The sequence below is a fragment of the Nelusetta ayraudi genome, unplaced genomic scaffold, assembly GCF_046127955.1.
Source record: "Nelusetta ayraudi isolate G7.1 ecotype Tasmania unplaced genomic scaffold, CSIRO-AGI_Nayr_v1 ptg000003l, whole genome shotgun sequence".
Classification (NCBI taxonomy): domain Eukaryota; kingdom Metazoa; phylum Chordata; class Actinopteri; order Tetraodontiformes; family Monacanthidae; genus Nelusetta; species Nelusetta ayraudi.
Window position 1 is genome coordinate 2481797 of NW_027466053.1, and position 22308 is coordinate 2504104.

Here is a 22308-nt window from a genome sequence, read left to right on the forward strand (position 1 = left end):
AAATGAATAAAGGCGAACTGTCGATGATGAAGACACTGAAGTCGTTTCTTCATCTCAGAAAGTTTGGGTCGAACATTCGGCTCAAACTTTGCCACACTTGAACTGTGATGCTTTTGTGGTGGTTCTAATGGAACTCTCTGCCCACCCCACCACTCAACTCCTCCCCCTTCCTCCCCCCCCCCACACCCACTTCTGGGCAGGATGATCCTCATTCCCAGAACAAGCTGGAGGACCCAATGAAGGCCCCCACCAAGGAGGACGACTCCCTCAACATCCACAACTCTCTGACCCCCAAACACGAGAACCACAAGGTGCTGGGCGGCGAGGAGAACTCCTCGGAGGTAAACTCCCTGCAGAACAACATGATGTGAAAAACGCGGTGCTGTCGCGGCAATGCAACAAAAAAAAAGAAAAGAAAAGAAAAAGAAAAGAAAAAGGTGCGCCGGCAACAGGAGTCCAAGCCCCTCGACCCGACCCCGCCCCTCGACCTCGACCCCGCCCCCTCTTCGCCGCCCGCCTACCCAGAAACACCCCTCCTCCTGCTTGCCGCCACGCCCGCCAGCCCGCCCGCTGCCGAGCGCAAAGCGACCGGTCGACCAGCCAGCCAGCCAGCCAACCAACCAACCAACCAACCAGCCTGCCTCCTTTACCAGCCGACCAACCTGCAACCGACACGGCAACACTGCCACCTAGCGGCTCGGGCTGCTTCAAAAACAAAACAATCAAAAAAGGAAAAAAAAACAAACAAACAAAAAAAAAACAAACAAGAAAAAAACCCTCCACTGCCGCCGCCTCCACCGTCACCACTGCCCCAGCTGGAAGTTAAACCCCGCCCCCTTTCTCCCCCACTCGCCGACATCCAATCACATCCCTGTTTTGCAGCCCCGCCCCCCGCGATCCCTCCCTCATCGTTGCTGTCACTTTACCGTTCCTCTCTTTTACCTACACACTCACACACGGGAGACAGACACACACAGTGGAATAATGATGAACATACGCACACTTATAGGTGTACACACGCACACATGCACCTGCACGTACACACAAACACACACACACACACACACACACACACACACACACTTTTCCTGCCTGCATTGGTGTATTTTGTAAAAATAAAAAAGAAGAAAGAAATCATACAGAAGTTTAAAGCGTACGTAAAACGTCATTGTAAAAAAAAAAAGATTAAGATAAAGCTACTGAGAGGTTTTTGATGTTTGTCTGACTAATCCAGTGAGTATGTATAAATATTGGAGAAAAAAAAAAAACAAGCAGAATTGCTCGGATTGATGTGCGACGAAGCAACACGATGTGTCTTGGTTTTCATTGGTGTGATTTCTAATCCTTTGATGTACTTGTTTTATGCTTCATTCTTTTCTTTTTTTGTACTTTTTTGGGACAGAGAAAAAACAAGATTCAGACAGTTGTTGAAATAAAAACCTTTTTAACATGAGCCTCGCCGCATTCCTGTCTTTTCCTCCGTGCCGGCTCCCATTGCCCCACCCCCCACCCCCACTCCCCGCACCAACCCCCCCCTCGACCCCCAGCAAAAAAACAAAAGACGAAACTCTGCATGGCTTTGAACGCAGCTTCTTGTCCGCCCCCAAACATGGAGGATCAACCGTAGAACCAAATGCAAAATAAAGATATCTAAAATATCTGCAGTTAAAATGCACAGCGACCTCTACAGGTGAACTCAATATGACCTTTTCTGAACCTTTTGAATGCACAAGTCCAACTACTGTGTTGCGTGACATGTTTTTTTTGCCACCAACAAGGCGATTAACCTCCAAGTAACACACGGAGCACGAGCGCCTGGTGCACGAATCCAGCGCTGACTGCTCTGGTTCAGTCACAGTTTGTATTTACTGTGTCCTCTTCATCCTCACAGTTTGTATTTACTGTGTCCTCTTCATCCTCCACTTTTGAAAATAACACACTTTTTATCAAAGGTAAAGACACAGACTGTCGTGGACGTCGTGTTCTCGACTCTGGGCAGCTGAAAAGGACCGAGTTATTGTGACGGTCCTTCTGGGGGCCGGGGGGTGTGGGGGGGGAGTGGGCGGACTCATTATTCCAATAAATTAGGGGATATGGATAGAGGAAAGGGGGAGGGGGTGGGAGGAGGTAGAGCATAATTCAAACTGAAAAGAGCTTCTAGTGCAAACAGGACGCCGCCACCGCCAGAGAAACATGGGAGGAAGAAACAAGCAACAGTGGCAATGGTTGCTGGCTGTGGAGTCTGACTGCACACACTCCAACACACCCACCCTCCTACACACACACACACACACACACACACACACACACACACGCACACAAAGCGAGGAAGGCTCCTCTGAATGCGGACACCATGGCAACAAGTGGGCATTACATCAGCGTCGGCGAGGTGTTAATATGGTGGGGGAGGTGCTGCGGCGTTTTCTGCAGGGTTTTTTTTTTTTGTGGGAGGAGAGGCGGAGCTTGCGAGGGTGCAGAGACTGGAAGGTGTCTAGAAATTAAAGGGACCTTTTAATTTGATTTTAAGAAATCACTTTACTTTTGTTTTCTGTCCCTCCTTTCTGTCTTCTGCTGCTCCGCCTTTCAAGCAGCCGTGTGATAAAACAGTCATGATGTCACAAACAGGCACTGATGCCACTCTGAGGTCAGTGACCACGCCCCCCTGGCCAAGGCACCGCCCTGCTTTGATCCCTTCACGTATGTGTGAGGTCCGTCAGTGCATTCGTTTTGGCAGGAGGGCTGTAAACACTGGGCTAAACTTGCCGTCAGCATCCGGCGCCCTTGGAGGCGGGGAGGAGGTACTGCACCACCGGCGGGCGTGAAAGATGCAGCTGTGAAGCCAGCGATAGCTGATGGCTGCAGCCAATCTAGTTCCGACGCTTCCGTCACAAACTGGGTGACACAGAGGGTCAAAGGACAGGAAGTGTAAGGTTTTCATTGCCAGAAGAAAAAAAAAACATTTTAAAAGAATAATTTTGTTTTGAGGAGTTTAAACTGATGGTCGTAGCAAAGCACAGCTGCATGCCGCTGTGTGTGTGTGTGTGTGTGTGTGTGTGTGTGTGTGTGTGTGTGTGTGTGTGTGTGTGTGTGTGTGAGTGTGTGTCTCCGCTGCTGCCGGCTGTGGTTTAATGGTGTTCAGGTGAAGAGCCAGTGTTGCGATGGAAACACACAACACACACCGGCGCTTCAGTCTTCCTCGAGCAGATCCAGACCCAGTGGCCTCCTGGTTCTCCTGCCAGTCTCCCACACCGACACACGCACACACACACACACACACACACACGCACACACACACAAAGTGGCCCGTGTTGACCTTTCCGCAGCTCAGCAGCGCTACATTGACACGTATCAACGCGTTAAAGTGCTCTTGACTTCCTCTTGAAGTCCCGTCATCTCTCCAGACGACCCTAATCCTCTCCCACACATCTGCCCAGCTGTCACTTACGGTTGCATCAGCGCGCGCACACACACACACACACACACACACACACACACACACACACACACCATTAATCTTGATTCAAATCAGCCCTGATAAATATTCCAGCATGAATGCACAGATGAAGGAGGAGTGCAGCACAGTCATGTCCGGCCACATCCTGGTGGTCAAAATAAATAAAATAGGACTGTAAAATCCATAAATTCCCCCTAACTATTAAAGGTGTAAATGCTGGTGGAAGGTCAGAGGAAGAAGTGTGAAGCAGAGATCATGGTAGAGGTGTGCCAGCAACACTCCCCTTTTCTTCTTCTTCTCCCTTCTTCTTCTTCTTCTTCTTCTTCTTCTTCTTCTTCTTCTTCTTCTTCTTCTTCTTCTTCTCTCCTATCTGCTCGTCCAAGTTAAACCTGCTGGGACTTGGAATCCTTTGCCGGCCTGTGATTGGCTGATGATGTGATGGAATGATGGTGTTAAAAGCCATGGAGAGGCTGCTGTGATTGGCTGCCATGTGGATGTGCTCACATGGCAGGGCGGACATGCGCACAATCATGCACCGCCTGTGTGCACACATGCACAAACGCACACATGGCTGCACAAACACACAAAAATATGAAAGAGGATTAAATGAATGCTAAATGTACACATTATAATGGATGTGTGCGTGTGCGACGCACCACACAGATGGTGACACACATGCAGGGAAAAACAGCAGCTGATTCACAATTACACGCATGCACGCACAAAAGCGCTCGGCGAGTCTCACAAAGCCTCCTGCGAAAGAAAATAAAGGGAAGAAACCAAACGGGTCGAGGAGAAAAGGCCTGGGGGGGTTGGAGGGGTGGTGGGGTGGGGGGTGGGGGCACCGTCTAGGTTACTAATGAGGCTCCGAGGAACCAACTCGAAGCCTCGGCTCCTTTTCTGATGGAAATGTGGCGATATATTACACATCTAATGGGTGAGCAAGCCCCGAGTTCCAGTTTGGAAGCAGCGTCAGCAGGGCAGTTACCCTTCTCTACACGGAAGTCAAACACATCCGGTTCCGGTTCCAGTTAAATCTATAAATGAGATTATATTACCTTTCACAGACTTTCTAGAACTGTTTGGATGGAAAATTCTGTATTTTCGCGATCATGTGAAGCAGACTCAGAAAAATAACTGACACCAGGAAGTCTGCAGCAGCGATGGACAAGCCAGTTAAGCCCAGTCTGGAATATAGCTTTTCCGGTAGCGCCTCTTTGCTAACAGGTGCATTCTCTGTGTGTTTGTGGGATTACTTTGAATAACCAGTGTGTTCCTACGCTACAAGGTAACCATTGACCTGGAGCTCCACTTCGCCAAGTGGTCCCAGTCTAGACCCTCCAGCGTTCCCTTCGCCCAGTACGACATCTACCTCCACAGGGTCCCCAGCAGAACCCGACGCAGAACCCCCAAAGGGCCCCAGGGCCGGACCGGGAACGGTCCTCGCAGATCAACACCTCGTGTCCTGCGCTGGGAGGACGGCCTGCACCGGCCGCCACCGTTCCCTCCGTCCACCTGCCGCCCTGTCAGCACCTTTTCATTGCCTGCCTCCGTGATCAGTGAGCGGCAGCAGCAGATTGAACGCTGGACTCTGAAGCCACACTCTCCCTAAGGATGAACGATTCATGAACAGTTCAATGAATCAGCCTCCATCTCCGGGATCAGGTTGGACTGAGGTACAGCAGAGGGATGACTAAAAAGGGCTTTCAAAAACTTGACTGTGTGCAGACAAAATGTGGAGAATTGGTGCAGACCTGCAGGGTTGCAGAGCAGGGACAGCGTCACTTTGCTAACATAACTCCGAAGCTGCTTCTCCAGGTCCTTCTAGAGGTTTTTCCCCTGTTCAAAACCAAGTACGTCATAAGTCAGATAATCCTATATGTCCCGCATAGCATAGCATAACCATCAGGCTACACTTGTACATAGCTGGTTGCAGCTCAGCTATACATCGCGAAGCACTTTCTGCCTAGGAGGGATAAAAAAACAAAAAACAAAAACAAGGGATTAATTTGTGCTTGTAATGTTTTGCGGTTTGCATAATGTAAAAAAAATAATAAAAATGTATGTTGTGCCTGGACTGCAGTGTCCAATAAAGAGGGATCATGTTATAAAGCAGAGCAAAATCTGTATTTTGCTCTAAATGCAGTGTGACCGTGGAGGTCAGCGACCTCAGAAACACGTTATAACAGTTAACATAAAAAACAGGATGGAAATTTTGAATAATCTAGAATTAAAAATGACAACTGCGGTGATAAAAAATTGCAGCCACAGTGATGTAGACGTGATGGAAGACGGAGCAGTTGCTCATAGCAACAGAAGCGCCAGCGTTTATTTTTACATTTGTCCATCAGTGCCAGCAAGTACAACAGAACTAGCTGGCAGCTGGTCAAGCTCAGAGTCGATAACGGCCCTTCGGATTGGTCTGCATCCGATCCGCTCACATGACACGGAGTTTGCACTCTTCACATCTGACTCAGCAGCGGTGTGCACGAGTCAGAGCAGATGCATTGATTTCTGCCGGAATCTTTGATTTCCAAAACAGAACTAAACTTCTATTCTGGGTCACTTATCTGAGAATTTAATTTGCAGATTGCAAGCCAAGAAATAGAGTCCATTAAAAGAGCGCAAGCTGAAGCAAGCGGCAACAGTTTTTGATTTAAAGTGTTGTGGGAAAGATTGTCCGGCTAAAGAAAGAGAGAAAGAAAAGCTAGCTACTGTTGCATAAAATGTCTTCTCTGTATGTTTTAACATGTGACAGGGCGTTTTCTGGAATTATTAGAATATTGTTGAACTGGTGTTTGCAGATGGAATGGCAGCTGAGTCAGGGTTTGTGCTGCAAAGTCACGATTTCTTTTTTTCTTTTTTTTCTTTTTTTTCCGTTCAATCTTGATGCAGTCAATGCAGCAGCTCAGGGATGATGCAGCACTGCCTGTTGTGAATATTAGCAGGGCAGTGAAAAACAGGTTCAATGATTTAAATGAGCATTTGAATTTTGCAACGTGTTTGATGTTACGGGTTTTGCCAGCTCCATGCTGCCATCTGCTGGTGATAAAAATTCTCAGCACATTTCATTTTACTTACAGGACAAAAAGAAAATGTGTGATAATTGTGATAATTGTCTGTGGGCTATGTACAGTGGCATCATCATTTCACACTGTGTCATTCTAAAAATAATAAACTTTTCACCTCACCAATGATTGTCAGAAAACTGCCTCTAACTGTTGCTTGGGGGGGCGGGGGGCGGAATACATTTTATATATATGTATAGAGCTTATCATCATTATTATTATTATTATTATTATTATTATTATTATTATTATTATTATTAGTAGTAGTAGTAGTAGTAGTAGTGTTATATTTTTATAATAATGTATATATATATGTATATATATATATATATATATATATATATATATATATATATATATATATATATATATACATATATATATATATACATGATATATATATATCTTGCACTTGTCTATCCCTTATAAAAAAATATAACACTACTACTACTACTACTACTACTACTACTATACTACATATATATATATATACATATATGTATGTATATATATATATATATATATATATATATATATATATATATATATACATATATACATATATATATATATATATATATATATATATATATATATATATATATATATATATATACATTTTATATAATACAATTTGTTGGTTTCATCTTTGATGTTAAATTGCCAAAATAAAACAACTTTTACTTGATATTCTAATTTTTCGGGTAGTACCTGTAAATATATTTAAGTTTGTTTGTTAAAGTGTTTTTTCATTAATCATTCATAAATGTTAAGAGTTCCCAATAAAAATACACTGACACGAATTGAACGATGTGCCTTGCGGTGGAGATTTAAAAGAACTCTCGGGGAACATAAATCTTATCTTTAGTCTTCTCCAGGCATATTTATTTATCAAGCGGGAAAAGTGCGATCGTACTGGCGCTCTGGTTTTCTTCACAAAGCAAAACCGGAACCGGAACATGGTAGATAAGTAGGACAGGTAACATTACGTTCAGGATAACACTGCCCTCTGCAGGACACAATGAGTAAGGGCGCACATAACGTTATGACGTTCAACACCCCCACTAGTTTATTGTGGTACATGAACAGAAATATACTTCCTTTGGCCTTTGATACATAGATAAACAACAAAAATACATCACGTGCTCTTCTTGCACTTTAAGTGCCTAACAAATATTGAGCAAACTTCTGCAGTTTTAGCTTAGTGGCTGGTTTTGTCATCAAGTCAGCAATCATGTTGTCAGTGGAACAATATTTTAGACATATCCTCCCACTATTTACAGTTTCACGTATGAAATTATATTTTATATCAATATGTTTACACCTTTGCCGGTTAACTGGGTTCCTGGCTAGTGCGATAGCTCCTTGGTGGTCGTCGAATACCTTGGTTTGAGCATATTGATATTTATCAATTCCTTTGAGCATCTGTTGCAAATGCATACGCTCCTGTATAGCTGACGTTAAGGCCATGTATTCTGCCTCGCAGGTAGATAATGCTACTGTTGCTTGTTTTCTGCTCTTCCACGAAATCAGAGAGCTTCTCTGACTCAGACTGACACAGTAACCTGTGGTGCTACGTCGGTCTGTGACCCCCGATGCCCAGTCTGCATCACTATGGACTATCAGACCTAGTGCATCTATACATCTATACACCCTTGCCTCTTCCAATTTTTTTTAGCATCATCATTGTATTCAAGTTTAGACTCGCATGGGGTCTCTCGAGGTCTACATTCTTGCATACCAAATCTGGAGAGAATTTTGTTGACATACATCTCTTGCGTCATAGTGACTTGACCATCTGACTGTTTGAAATCTATCCCTAGAAATTTGTTAAACTTTCCCGGGTCCTTTATTTTAAATCTCTCAGTGAGCATCATTTTAACACTTTTCACAATCTCCTCAGTATTAGCAGCAATAATCAGATCATCAACCCACACAATCAGAATCACTTTTCCATTTTGTTTTTCCCTTGTGTACAGACAGTTACCAGTGGCATTTTGTTTGAAACCATTTTCAGTGAGATATGTATGTAACAGAGTATTCCAGTTCCTGCCTGACTGCTTCAGACCATACAGGGACTTCTGTAATTTACATACCAACTTTTCTCCTGATTTTGACTTTTTCTCAGAACCTTCGGGCTGTTCTAGGTAAACCTCACAATCAATGGGTGCATGCAGATATGCGATTTTCACATCCATTTGATGTAAAATTAAACCTTGCTGCCTTTTGCATGACTATTCGAACAGTGGTCATGTCAGCCGTAGGTGAGAAAGTTTCCTCATAGTCGATACCTTTTTCTTTTGGCTGTAGCCTTTCGCAACAAATCTTGCTTTATATTTGTCTGACCCATCAGTATCACTTTTGAGAGTATACACCCACTTACCCTAACTGCCTTTTTGCCTGGCGGCAACTGGGTGATCTTGAATGTGTCATTCTCCTCAAGTGACAGAATCTCATCATTCATTGCATTTATCCATTGCAGTGACTTGGTTGACCGTATAGCTTCCTGGTAATTTTGTGGTATGTCACAGACAGCTCTATAACAAGAATCTACACACATTACCAGTTTGTCTACTGTATCATCAGTGTCATAATCTTGTGGGTGTCCTGGCTTTCTTCTAGTTCTAGGTGGGTTCGTTCTGGTCACTCGCTCAGTACTTTGTTGTTCACCTTCAACCTCAGAAACGTCACCTTGAACATTTCGATTTGATGCATCTCCCATTTTTCCATCATCATTTTTCTCAATGTCAAGTACATTGGGGAGTACCTCTCTATCATGACATTCAATGTGTGTCCCGTGTGTCTGCATTTCTTTTTCTACGGTTGTCCTGTTTGTGAATTTCACCAGCCTGTATTTTTGGATCTTTTCTGTGTCTGCATAGTACACAAGATAAGCCGGGCTATTCTTATCATATCCGATGAAAAGACCTTGCACACATCTGGATTCCAACTTCCCTTTCTCTAGTGTGTTATAGGCAAAACACATAATTCATAGCAGCATAATTCCACAGTCTGTCTGGTAATTTGTTATCTAATAGCATACACCGCGTTCGCCACCCCCACTCGGCCGTCCCGTTTTGCCTTTGCCTTTACTTTACCGAATGGCCTGGGTTGTCAATCAAAAGCTCAGAACGATCAGGTATTGATTACTAATCCTGGTCTGAAAACCGTCATCTGGGACTGCCAACAAGTTATGGCAACTGTAGTTCTGTAAAGAGCAACCAGGGGGCACCCTGAAGTCAAAAATACTTTCTACTATAGACTTTTCAGGGCTGCAACACGAAAAACAGCAAAAAAAAAAAAAAAAAATTATGAAAAGACAATTATGAAAAAACAAAAAACAAACAGCCAGATACTTAAACAGGTCACTCTATAATATGTCAATAAGAAACATAATGTGTTCAAATGTGGACCTTCAAACCTTCTTATAACGCGTCGGTCCTCGCAGCTCCGAGGTCCGCCACTGAGGGTCGCTGTTTGACCAGTCTTTGCTTGTTTGGTTGTGTTTGTGGCCACAATGCAACCATTAGTTGTATCATACTTGGGAGTTGATCTTTCTGCCCTGCCAACAAGACATTTCCACCAAGTAGAAAAACTATGTCAAAATAATAATAACACTAAAAATAAATCAATCCAGATAGAGACAACAGTGAGGCTCAGACTCTCCAGACAGGAGTCCAGCATGTGGATGGGAAGTGTGAAGCAGTTGGATGTGTGGAAGATGTGGGTGGACAGGAGAGGAGAAGAGGCTCCACGTCGCCTTCGATTGAGAAAATCTACTGAAGAGTGGAGCTGAAGGAAGTCTCCAAGCATGGCTTTGGCTTTCTACACAACACAGACACACACAATATCAATTCATTCTTTTTCTTTGTAAATGATACATATATTTGTTTAGGACACTTGTGAAACCTTTTGGGTGACTGTCTGTATTGTGACTTTTTGGTTGTTCAACAGATGCATGTTAGGCTTTAGGACTTGTGCATGGAATGTTCTTAGTGAGCCAAAACTAAAGTGTTTACCCAGTTGTACAGAAATACTTTTCTTCTATTAGGAGCACCTTTTGATTTTCTTCAAGGTTACAGACTGTAGGTGGCGCTAATGCTCCCTATAATGGGGAGCAAACTGTCAGATTATACGTGACAAGAAGAACACACACACACACACACACACACACACACACACACACACACACACACACACACTTGTGCACTTCTCTCTCTGACTCACACACAGAAGGCATCATGTGACTTCCCTAATGGAAGGATCCACAGTGGGCATGCAGAAACAGGAAAAGGAGCCTGAAGTGAAAGTTGCAGCAGCAGCAGCAGCAGTAGCATCAGCAGCAGCAGTAGCAGCAGCAGGTGAGTCCTGACTGACTGAATAACTTATTCAGTGTGTCAGTAGTCAACAATGTGACTTCAGTCTGGTTGATTTCTTCCTGTTCTCTCGCTCCCAAGTGGAAGTCAAAGTGTTCTGAGCTCGGCGCCTCACTTCACTGCGGTCAAGCCAGCCAACAGTTCGGCAAAAGCGTTCGACCTAGCAGACACTCGCTTTCTGCTTGCGTTGTGTACACCAGGTATTACGGTAACTGCTAACTGCTTCGCACAATGGCAGAGGAAGAGGGATAAGCGTGTCTCTGTACTGGATTTCAGATGAATATTTCTGGAAAAAGTCCGAGTTTTCAGGCCATGATTCCACCGCAGGCTGGTAGTACACCTCCCCAGGCTGCTCCACAATAATTTCACACATTTCTGATGTAGCATTTTAAAGTAAACTTCATCTAAAAATTGTTATTTTATTGTTGTACTGTACTGGATTTCAGATATTTCTGAAAAAAAATCCTAGTTTTCACCCCACGATTCCACTGCACGTCTCAGGATGGCGTGAAAACTAGGAATTTTTCTGAAAAATTCATTTGAAATCCAGTACAGTACAACATTATTTCATTAACTTTGAATTGCTACATCAGAAATGTCTGAAAATTATTGTGGAGCATCGTGGGGAGGTGTACTACCAGCGTGCAGTGGAATCGTGGCGTGAAAACTAGGAATCTTTCAGAAATATTCATCTGAAATCCAGTACAGTACAACATTAAAATCAAATTTTTGGATGAGCTTTATTTTGAAATGCTACATCAGAATTTTATGAAAATTATTGTGAAGCATCCTGGGGAGGTGTACTACCAGCGTGCAGCGGAATCATGGAATGAAAACTAGGCATTTTTCTGAAATATTAATCTGAAATCAAGTACAGTACAACATTAAGATCACATTTTTGGATGAACTTTATTTTGAAATGCTACATCAGAAATATCTGAAAATTATTGTGGAGCATCCTGAGATGATGTACTACCAGCCTGCTGTGGAATCATGGAGTGAAAACTAGGAATTTCTCAGAAATGTTCATCTTCTTCAGTACAGAGACATGCTTCTCCCTCCGCGATCGGAGCAGTTACCGTAATACCTGGTGTACACAAAGCAAGCAGAAAGCGAGTGTCTGCTAGCTCGAACGCTTTTGCCGAACTGTTGGCTGGCTTGACCGCAGTCTCACTTCCTGTTTGACCTCCAGCTCAAGATGAGTGTTCGAGTGGAGGAAGAGGAGGACGGAGCAGCAGCGTCTCCAGGGTTCAGCTGTGTGTCTCTGAGTTACCACTCCAAAAGTGAAACTCCAAACTTCAGTAATGAACCTGGACCTCCTGAGACACAGTAAGAACACTGTGGGCCAGATCCACAAATTGATTGCGCGGCTTTTGCGCCAGAAAATCCGTGTAAACAGCGCCGAAAACGGTGATTCCGATCCACAGAGGGGACGCAAATGTGAAAATCGGCGCAAGTCGCGCCAGACTCATTTGAATGTATTTAAATGAGTCATTACGCGCAAAATGACACACCCTTCTATGCAAATAGGCCTCATTCAAACAGCGGCAGATCCAGAAAGAGTTTGCGCTCGTGTCCGCACGCAATTTGACAGACGGAAACACCGCCAGCCAAAACCAGGCGCAGCTTCTGTCTGTCAAAGTGTTTCTGGCTTCTGAGTGAAACTTTCCTCTCTGAAAAGCCTGAAATATATATATGGCTCCCCAAATCTTATATATAGATAGGGACGGGTGTTGCCACCCGTCCCGTTTTTCCCAGAATTGTTCTCTTTTTTCACCACCTGTCCCGTTAAAATAAAATCTCTCCCGGGACGCAATTTGTCCCGTTTTTTTTTTAAGGGAAAATGATAAAACCTCATTTGATTTCCGTCTGCGGGCTACTCCCGTAAAACACGGATTGTCCCATATTTGGCAACTAAAAAACCTGTCCCGTAATGAACTGATACGGGACGCAATTCACTTTGTCCCCCGCCCCCCAAAGACTTGAGATGTCTCGGACATGTCCCGGATTTGAAACTCTAGGAGGTGGCAACCCTAATAGGCATAGACTACAGTTTATATGCCAATATTTTAGACAGGCTATGGAAAATCCAAATGGTACTCAGGTGTTGGTGATTGTCTTGCTTATATAATGACTAACGCGTCTCGCGTCTTGACTTTCTTTCCATTATGGCAGCAGTCTTGGTCAGACAGAGGAGGCATCGTAATGCCAGGCGCGCGCAGGAGCGCGTTTATCCTAGCGCAGTTTCACTGTTTGACCTCCAAGAACGGGACATTTTAAAGAGAGAAATATTCAAAAAATATTTTGCTTTAATTTTGTTGCATGTCCACTTGCTTCAGCAGCGAGGGCAGCCGGCTCACCATCTGAAAATGTTGTTTTATTTTCCATGCATCCATGAACACAAACCAAACACATGCACTCGCGAACAACCTTTGGTGCAAACTGCTGTCAGGTTGCCAGACCGCAACATTCGCACCTGGTTCAGGTGCTGCATTTGTGGGCGTGTTTGCGCAGGCATGTAATTAGCGCAAAAACCTTTGTGGATACCCGCATCTGTGGCGCTGAATGCGGCCGCAATCTCGCCACAAAACGCACCGCATTTTACCGCTGCACACCCTTCTTTGAGAATCTGCCCTGTGTGTTGTGTTTGCAGAGTCGCTTCCAAGACACAGAGACTGAAGTCTCCAGGGTCCATTGGGGTGTCTCTGAAGAGTGACTGGTCCATGGTTAAATCTATAGACTTCAGTAATGAACCTGGAGCCTCTGGAACACAGTAAGGAACCAGGCTACCTGTATTATATGATGACTAGACAGACACTATTAGTCAGGTTTAAAAAGCTTTAATTTTTAAAAACCTTTAATTGGACCAGAAGACTGAAACAAACTTTATGGGAAAATCATTTTTGTTTGCAGAGTTGTTTCCAAGACACAGAGTGTGAAGTCTCCAGGGTCCAGTGGGGTGTCTCTGAAGAGTGACTGGTCCATGTCTGAACCTCCAACCTTCAGTAATGAACCTGGAGCCTCTGGAAGCCAGTAAGAACACTAATGTCCTTGTTTCTCACTCTAATTCTAGTTTGATTTGACAGGGATAAATTCCTCAGAAGGTGAAAAGGTGTCAGATGTTGTGGTCAGTGGTCAAGAGAAGAGAATCTTTGACATGGTCACATTCATCATGTTGAAATGCAGCAAAGCCCTTCTGAGACCGAACTTTATGCAGTGGCAGGAATGTTTGATGCTCTGTCATAAAGTGCAGCTCAACTCCACTGAGATGAATTTCAATCCAAAGTTCAGTGCAATGTGACTCCACTGTCTCTCTCTGCTGAGAAACAAAGGGCCAGTTCCACAGAGCCACTGCTCAACCAGAGCCCACCAGGTGTCAACCACACCAGATAGAAAATATACATTTGATAGATGAATATGTCATCTAATAATATATTAGATGATGTGACAAGACCAGCCTAGAAAACAGCTACAAATCCATGACGGGCGCAACGTGGTGGCTAAAAGACGGCGTCATTAACGGCAATGCCCCATTCTTTGTGGGTCAAATTCTTTGATTGTGAAGCTGCATGAAGGGATTGAATTTAGAAAAGAGAGCAAAAGACAAGAAGTGATTTGTGAAGAGCCAACTAGGAGGCCAGCAGGCTGTCAGTTAGTGTTGATGGATACATTGATTCCATCAAACTAATTATGGTGTAAGAAAAACAGCCAACAACTGATCCAGTCAGTCAATGCCAAAGTGTCTCCGCAGGAAGACGGAGGGGAGTCCTGGTGGTGAGGAGCAGCAGCTGCAGGAGCTTCTACAACAGCAGAAGATCAGTCTGGAGAGGAGATGTGAACGTGTGATTGAAGGTGAAGAAGCAGGAAGTCAAACCCTCCTCAACAGCATCTATACTGACATCTACATCGCTGAGGGACTGAGTGAGGAGGTCAACAGAGAGCATGAGGTCAGGCAGCTGGAGACCAAGAAGACCAAGAAGGGCCTCCACGAGCGTCCAATCAGGTGCAGCGAGATCTTTGAAGCCTCAACTGAGCAACAGGGACTCAGAGTCAGAGTGGTGCTGACCAACGGCGTCGCTGGCGTTGGAAAAACCTTCTCAGTGCAGAAGTTCACTCTGGACTGGGCCCAGGGCCTGGAGAACCAGGACCTTCATCTGGTGCTTCCTCTCTCATTCAGGGAGCTCAACTTGGTCAAAGAGCGGCACTACAGTCTTCTGGAGCTGCTCCATGTTTTCCATCCAACGTTAGAGAAGCTCACAGCAGAGCAGCTGCATGTCTGCAAACTTCTCTTCATCTTGGACGGCCTGGATGAAAGCAGACTGGCTCTGGACTTTGAGGACAATCAGGTGGTGACTGACGTCACTCAGAAGAAGTCAGTCAGCGTCCTGCTAACAAACCTGATCAGAGGAGATCTGCTTCCATCGGCTCTGCTGTGGATAACTTCCAGACCTGCAGCAGCCAATCAGATCCCTCCGTCATGTGTGGACAGGCTGACAGAAGTACGAGGCTTCACCGATGACCAGAAGGAGGAGTATTTCAGGAGGAGGTTCAGAGATAGAGAAGATGTGTCCAGCAGGATCATCTCCCACATCAAGGACTCCAGGAGCCTCCACATCATGTGTGAGATCCCGGTCTTCTGCTGGATCACTGCCACAGTTCTGGAGAGCATGTTGAGCTCAGAGCAGAGAGGAGAGCTGCCCAAGACCCTGACGGACATGTACTCACACTTCCTGCTGGTCCAGACCAAGAGGAAGCAGCACAAGTATGGAGGAGCTCCACAGGAGCTGACAGAGGCTGACGGGGAGCTTCTTCTGAAGCTGGGCCAGCTGGCATTTGAACATCTGAAGAGTGGAAACATCATGTTCTACAGTGAAGACCTGGAGAAGTGTGGTTTCAGTGTGACTGACGCTTCTGTGTACTCAGGAGTTTGTACAGAGGTCTTCAGAAGAGAGAGTGTGATCTTCCACAAAACCGTCTACTGCTTCGTTCATCTGAGTGTCCAGGAGTTTCTGGCTGCAGTCCACAGCTTCCACCTTCGTACCAAGACAAAGGTTCTGGAGGGTTTCTTGAAGCATTTTGAATCAGACCCTTTATTACCTTTGGTGTTTGACATCAACGATTTCAAAAATAAGATAAAAGAATTTGATCTCCCTCACCAATCCCTGGATGAGTTCCTGAAGAGGATGATGGAGAAATCCCTGCAGAGTCCAAACGGTCACCTGGACTTGTTTGTTCGCTTTCTCCATGGACTCAGTCTGGAATCCAACCAGAGACTCTTAGGAGGCCTGCTGGGTCTCACTGACAACCATCCAGGAACCTTAAAGAAGGTCATCAACAACCTGAAGGAGATGAACACTGGTGATGTTTCTCCTGACAGAAGCATCAACATCTTCCACTGTCTGCTGGAGGTGAAGGATCAGTCAGTGCATCAGGAGGTCCAAGAGTTCCTGCAGTCAGAGAGCAGATCAGAGAAGGACCTCTCAGCCATCCAGTGTTCAGCTCTGGCCTACATGCTGCAGATGTCAGAGGAGGTTCTGGAGGAATTGGACATCAGCAAGTACAAGACAACCATGGAGGGAAGATTGAGACTGATTCCAGCTGTGAGAAACTGCAGGAAGGCTGTGATACGTTTAAGAAGGTACGTAAACACTGTGGGGTAGATCCACAAAGCGATTGCGCGGCTTTTGCGGCAGAAAATCCGTGTAAACAGCGCCAAAAACGGTGATTCCGATCCACAGAGACGACGCAAACGTGAAAATCGGCGCACAATGCACCGAGGCGCAGGTAGCGGCAGGGCTGCGCAGACTCATTTGAATGTATTTAAATGAGTCATTACGCGCAAAATGACACCCTATCACTATGCAAATATGCCTCATTCAAACAGCGGCAGATCCAGAAAGAGTTTGCGCTCGTGTCCCCACGCAGTTTGACAGACGCAAACACCAGCAAGCCAAAACCAGGCGCAGCTTCTGTCTGTCGAAGTGTTTCTGGCTTCTGAGTGAAACTTTCCTCTCTGAAAAGCCTGAAATATATATATGGCTCCCCAAATCTTATATATAGACCGGCATAGACTACAGTATATGCCAATATTTTATATGGGCTATGAAAAATACAAATGGTACTCAGGTGTTGGTGACTAACGCGTCTTGACTTTCTTTCCATTATGGCAGCAGTCTTGGTAGACGGAGGAGGCATCGTAATGCCAGGCGCGCACAGGAGCGCCTTTATCCCAGCAGAGTTTCATTGTCAAACACACGCACTCACCAACAACCTTTGGCGCAAACTGCTCTCGGGTTGCCAGACAGCAACATTTGCACCCATTTCAGGTGCCGCATTCGTGGGCGTGTTTGCGCCTGCATGTGATTAGCGCAAAAACCTTTGTGGATCCCCGCATCTGTGGCGCAGATTGCGGCCGCAATCCCGCCGCAAAATGCGCCGCATTTTAGCGCTGCGCGCCCTTTTTGAGGATCTGCCCCAAAGATCTTCCAATTCATAAATATAGTGGACTTGAAAACATTAGAAATACTATTTCCAGGAAAGAATGAAAATCTTGCGCTCAGTATTCTAAGTTTTTTAAAGTGAGAGAAAATCAATCCATGTTCAGAGGGTTGAGTGTCTTTGAATGATGGAAGGTGAGAAGCATTGTTAAATATAGATGCCTTTCTTTTATGGGAGTTCCATTTTGGAATGGGATCAGTGACCATTTAAAAATGTGTGCTTCTTTGTTGAGTTGAAAAAATCTTGAAGGGCAAAATACTTGATGATGATGAGGATAAATGATTGAATTGTGAGTCAATGATGAAGAATAATGTCAAGCATATTTTGTTGAGTTGCATTTCTCTTTTTTTCCTTTTTGATTTTGTCTGGCTAATTATTCCAGCGAATCTTATGGACTGTATAGGAGAGGCAAGAATCAGCTTGGGCTTCAGCCTGCTGCTTTTTTTTTTGTCGTTGTGAGTCTTTATAATGTGCACATTTGTTTTCATTGTTGTCAGTTGATTGCACAAGATTGATTGAATTTACACTGTCAACGACAATCAACTATTCAATCATTCATGATGATGATGATGATGGTGATGATGGTGGTGATGACGATGATGATGGTGATGGTGATGAAGATTGTGATGATGATGATGATGATGATGATGATGATGATGATGATGATGATGGAAGCAGCAACTTCTCACTCTACTCTCCTTCATTCAGTTTTCTCTCAGAGCTTCAGTGTGCAGTGGTGTCTTCAGCTCTGAAGTCCAGCCCCTCCCACCTCACACTGCTGGACCTGAGTACCAACGTCCTGATGGATACTGGAGTGGAGCTGCTCTGTGCTGGACTGCAGAGTCAAAACTGCAGACTGGAAGTTCTCAGGTCAGTTCCTGCTTTCTACTGGTGGACAGTGTGTGTCAGCAGATGACAACTGGTGTGTAACGCTGCTTAGTGTGAAGACTTTGAAGCAGATATTAAAGACTCATCCAGACAAAGTGGATGTTGTTGATATTTTCATGTCAACAATCTGCAGCCAGAAAAGACTTTGGATGGTGGAAGAAAGTGTGGAAAATGTCTCCAGTCACTTTGGAGCTCAATGGAAGTTGTTGATTGGTGATGAAGGTCACATGACTGAGCAGAAGATCCTGTGAAGAAATATTCGAGGCAGATTAATAGTGCAGCACTATTTCTTCATCTTGTCCTTTGAATGTGTTTGACTTGTAACGAGACTCTGATGACTGAAAACAGCAACAAGCACACAAAGGACTCACTGATTATTTTCCATCTTCACTGCTGATTGGCTGCACACTGACTGACACACTGCTGTTGTTATTGTGTTGACAACACACTGGCACAATGAGTGGTTTGAGGGAATGACTCAGTGATCCCAACAGCTGCACATCTGGATCATCAACAGGGGGAAATGACTCTTAATATGACATTTACACCATGGAAGAAATCAAATATTGATTCTTTATTCAGGTTGTGGAGGTGCAGGTTGTCAGAACCAGTGGATGATGGTTTCAGCACCAAACACAGTTCATCACACATGTTGAATAAACATTGAACTTAAGGTTTATTCATATCAAAATCGGGCGACACGGTGGTGCAGTGGTTAGTGCTGCCACCTCACAACAAGAAGGTCGTGGGTTCGATCCCGACCTGGGGACCTTTCATGTGTGGAGTTTGCATGTTCTCCCTGTGTCTGCGTGGGTTCTCTCCGGGTTCTCCGGCTTCCTCTCACACTCCAAAAACATGCATGTGAGGTCAATTGAACATTCTAAATTGTCCGTAGGTGTGCATGTGAGTGTGAATGGTTGTTTGTCTCTATGTGGCCCTGCGATGAACTGGCGACTTGTCCAGGGTGTCACCCTGCCTTCGCCCTAAGACAGCTGGGATAGGCTCCAGCAGAGCCCCGTGACCCTGAATAGGAATAAGCGGGTATAGAAGATGGATGGCTGGACATCAAAATGACATCTAGAAATATAAAAACTTCATTCTGTTCATGTTTGAAGTTTAAAAAACAGGTCATAATTGGTCATGTGACCTCAGTCTTGGACTGAGGATTTAATTACAAGGTGACATTTTCTGTAGTTGGAGATTCTGAAGTCGACATTTCACTTTGATTTTCAGAGTGATGACACCCATCATTATAAACTCTCCATCATTTATTCTCTATTCAGGTTGGAGAAGTGCAGGTTGTCAGAGCTCAGCTGTGATTGGCTGCTCTCAGCTCTGAAGTCCAACCCCTCCCACCTCAGAGAGCTGGACCTGAGTGACAACCAGCTGGAGGATTCGTCAGTGAAGGAGCTGAGTGGTTTTCTGCAGAGTCCAGACTGTAAACTGGAGACTCTGAGGTCAGTTCACCCTCTTCACTCTACAAATTCAATTTGCAGTCACTGGTTTGTGTTTGAAATGAGTGAAACTGGGTGTGAAGGTACAGTGTGTAATATCATGCCATCTAGTGGTCAGATTTCAGATTGCAGCACTTAATTGCTGGCCCTCCATCTCCCCTTCTTGCCAGTGAACTATGGTGGCCTTTGAGCATCATAAAGGATGTGGTTGACAGCAAAGTTGTCTAGTTCTCTGTATAATGATACAGTTCCATCAATACAAATATTACTTGATATATGACTTGAGAGTTGCGTTTTTCCACCTCTTTATTTTCTGCAGAAGACAATAAAGGGGGTTTGAAAGTCTTCAGGCTTTCTTGTCTCTCCTCGTTCATACAACATGGAACTCTCCGTCGACACACACAACAATATACAACTCACTTAAAAACAATGAACGGCCGAACAGTGACACCTACTGGATAAAGTGACAATACATATGTGGGGGTAAAATCAAAGACAGGAAAACAACAAACTGGAAAATAATAAAGAAAACATACCTGCAGAAGACAATAAAGGGGGTTTGAAAGTCTTCGGGCTTTCTTGTCTCTCTAAACGGGCAAAACAACAATATTAACAATAGTTCGCCATTTTAGCTCTGCCGTGCTAGCCGCATTGTAGCCTACCACATCGCAATTGGCGCGAACAAAAAATTGTTATTAAAACTGAAATTATTTATTAAAACCGCATGAAACAACTGTGTAGCAGTAGCAGTATTTGCACGCGATTAGTGCACCTCAACTGGGGCATTATTAGATTGTTCCTAATGGAAAATAATCATAAATCGCTGCAGCACCCACTAACCAAACTTACCCTTTGTTCCGCTATGCTCCTCAAACCCAGAAAGTACGGCAAGAAATGAGAGACAGACTTAAATACAATAATAATAAAATAAAATAACATTGAGATAAAATTCACAATATATAACAAAATAAACAAATAACAAGTAAAGTCCCCACATATGCTTCAAACATAGGATTAAATGAGTTGAATCGTTTTCTTCCTGTTTTGTGTTTTTTTAAATTTTTTAACTGAAAAAATTGATGATTTTTCCACACTGGCAGCATTTGGCCACCAGGAGTGGCCAGCTAGCGCTAGCATTAGCCACCTGTATGAGCACTTAGATACTGTAGATAGATCCAGCTGGACTCAGCAGAAGGTAAAGTGTCAATGCAGGTTCTATCATCTCAGTCAGTTCAGTATTGATGAGCAAGATGCAGAAAAGATTCCACTGCATTTCACTCACTTAATAACCATTTGTTCTCAGCATTTGCTTTATTAGAGGATTCCAGCCTCCAACCATCAATATGAAACTGTCTCTCAAACTGATCTTCCCAACCAGCCGCCTACAAACATGGCGGTTCAAGATGGCCACGACCTTTGACCTTCTGTCTGTTTCTAGAAAGAACCGTTCTAACGGCAGGAAAACCAGAGGACTTTTATTTTCTACTAATCAAAGACTTCAAACTATATTGATGGTTGTATATGAAGCTTTCAGCAATAAATCTGCACTGATTTTACACACTGAACCTTTGAGGCAAAATGAATCAATGAATTCCAACATTGTTAACAGCTGATCAGTGGTCACATGACTAAACAGGTTGATATAAAATATTTTATTTTGGTGATTCATTATTTCATTGTTTCAGTATTATTGTTGTACTTCTGATTGGTTTAATGGACATTACAGTGTTATAGACATTAATATTTTTTAATTTGAAAGGTAATGATGAAAACACTCTCTATTCTCTATTCAGGTTGGAGGACTGCAGTTTGTCAGAGCTCAGCTGTGATTGGCTGCTCTCAGCTCTGAAGTCCAACCCCTCCCACCTCAGACACCTGGACCTGAGTCAGAACCAGCTGCAGGATTCAGGAGTGAAGAAGCTGAGAGGTTTTCTGCAGAGTCCAGACTGTAAACTGGAGACTCTGAGGTCAGTTCACCCTCCTCACTCTACAACTTCTATCACTCTTGTTATTGTTGTCATGATTTTCACTTGACTGGGCCCTGTTGCAGGAAACTAGGATGAGGGATTAAGACGGGATATCTTGGTTATCCTGGATCAATTGATGTGTGATCTGGTTGCACAACAGTGGGACAGGTGGAAGTGAGATATGTTCTGGTAGAAGTTACCATGGAGATTTATTGTGTGGAGTGAGCTGCTCCAGACCAGGCTGAGTTCCAGGATCTATTTCATCCTTGTCTCAGTCAACAGTCACCACCAGTGGAAAGCAGTGCTTGTTCCACTCAACACTGCACATTGTTATCACATTCACCTCCAGCCACTGTCATTATTTCAAGCTTTGGAACCATTTAATTTCAATCATGATAGACAAATGAGTTGAGATCATGTTGCAATCACTGGATCATTTCTAACATGACTTCTACTTTGCCATGCATCCTGTATAAAAATACACATCCCATAGAAACATGAAGACACATCAAAGAGTAACATGAGGTTGTTGTTGTGGCAGTGGACGGTCCTGTCACTGTGCCACCAATTGATCATGCGCCCTGGCTGCTTGGCCAAGGGAAG

At 44.3% G+C, this 22308-nt stretch overlaps 2 protein-coding genes and 1 long non-coding RNA gene across 24 annotated transcripts in view; 2 read left to right on the plus strand and 1 right to left on the minus strand.

The window, feature by feature from the left end:
* cspg5a (chondroitin sulfate proteoglycan 5a) overlaps positions 1–436 on the plus strand; it is a 30665-nt gene extending 30229 nt beyond the window's left edge. For 12 of the 20 annotated variants that reach the window (XM_076029591.1, XM_076029522.1, XM_076029548.1 and 9 more), the window contains one exon: positions 201–436. Coding sequence is in view for 13 of the 20 variants with exons in the window: in XM_076029522.1 (XP_075885637.1) it covers positions 201–371 (171 nt within the window). In the remaining 7 variants the exon portion in view is untranslated. The remainder of the gene's footprint in view (positions 1–200) is intronic. The other 8 variants (XM_076029601.1, XM_076029541.1, XM_076029566.1 and 5 more) reach the window with 1 other exon arrangement.
* Positions 437–12073: 11637 nt separating this feature from the next.
* Positions 12074–22308, plus strand: part of LOC142890387 (NLR family CARD domain-containing protein 3-like) — a 38418-nt gene continuing 28183 nt past the window's right edge. For all 3 annotated transcript variants that reach the window (XM_076029370.1, XM_076029378.1, XM_076029386.1), the window contains exons 1-7: positions 12074–12227; positions 13552–13671; positions 13812–13931; positions 14650–16536; positions 18105–18266; positions 19568–19741; positions 21532–21705. In XM_076029370.1, the coding sequence (XP_075885485.1) occupies positions 12097–12227; positions 13552–13671; positions 13812–13931; positions 14650–16536; positions 18105–18266; positions 19568–19741; positions 21532–21705 (2768 nt within the window). In that variant the 5' untranslated portion in view covers positions 12074–12096. The remainder of the gene's footprint in view (positions 12228–13551; positions 13672–13811; positions 13932–14649; positions 16537–18104; positions 18267–19567; positions 19742–21531; positions 21706–22308) is intronic.
* LOC142890617 (uncharacterized) lies at positions 13201–17372 on the minus strand. The gene is made up of 2 exons (XR_012927092.1): positions 17159–17372; positions 13201–13316 (listed from the first exon to the last, which is right to left on the minus strand). It is a non-coding gene; the product is annotated as an uncharacterized LOC142890617 (long non-coding RNA).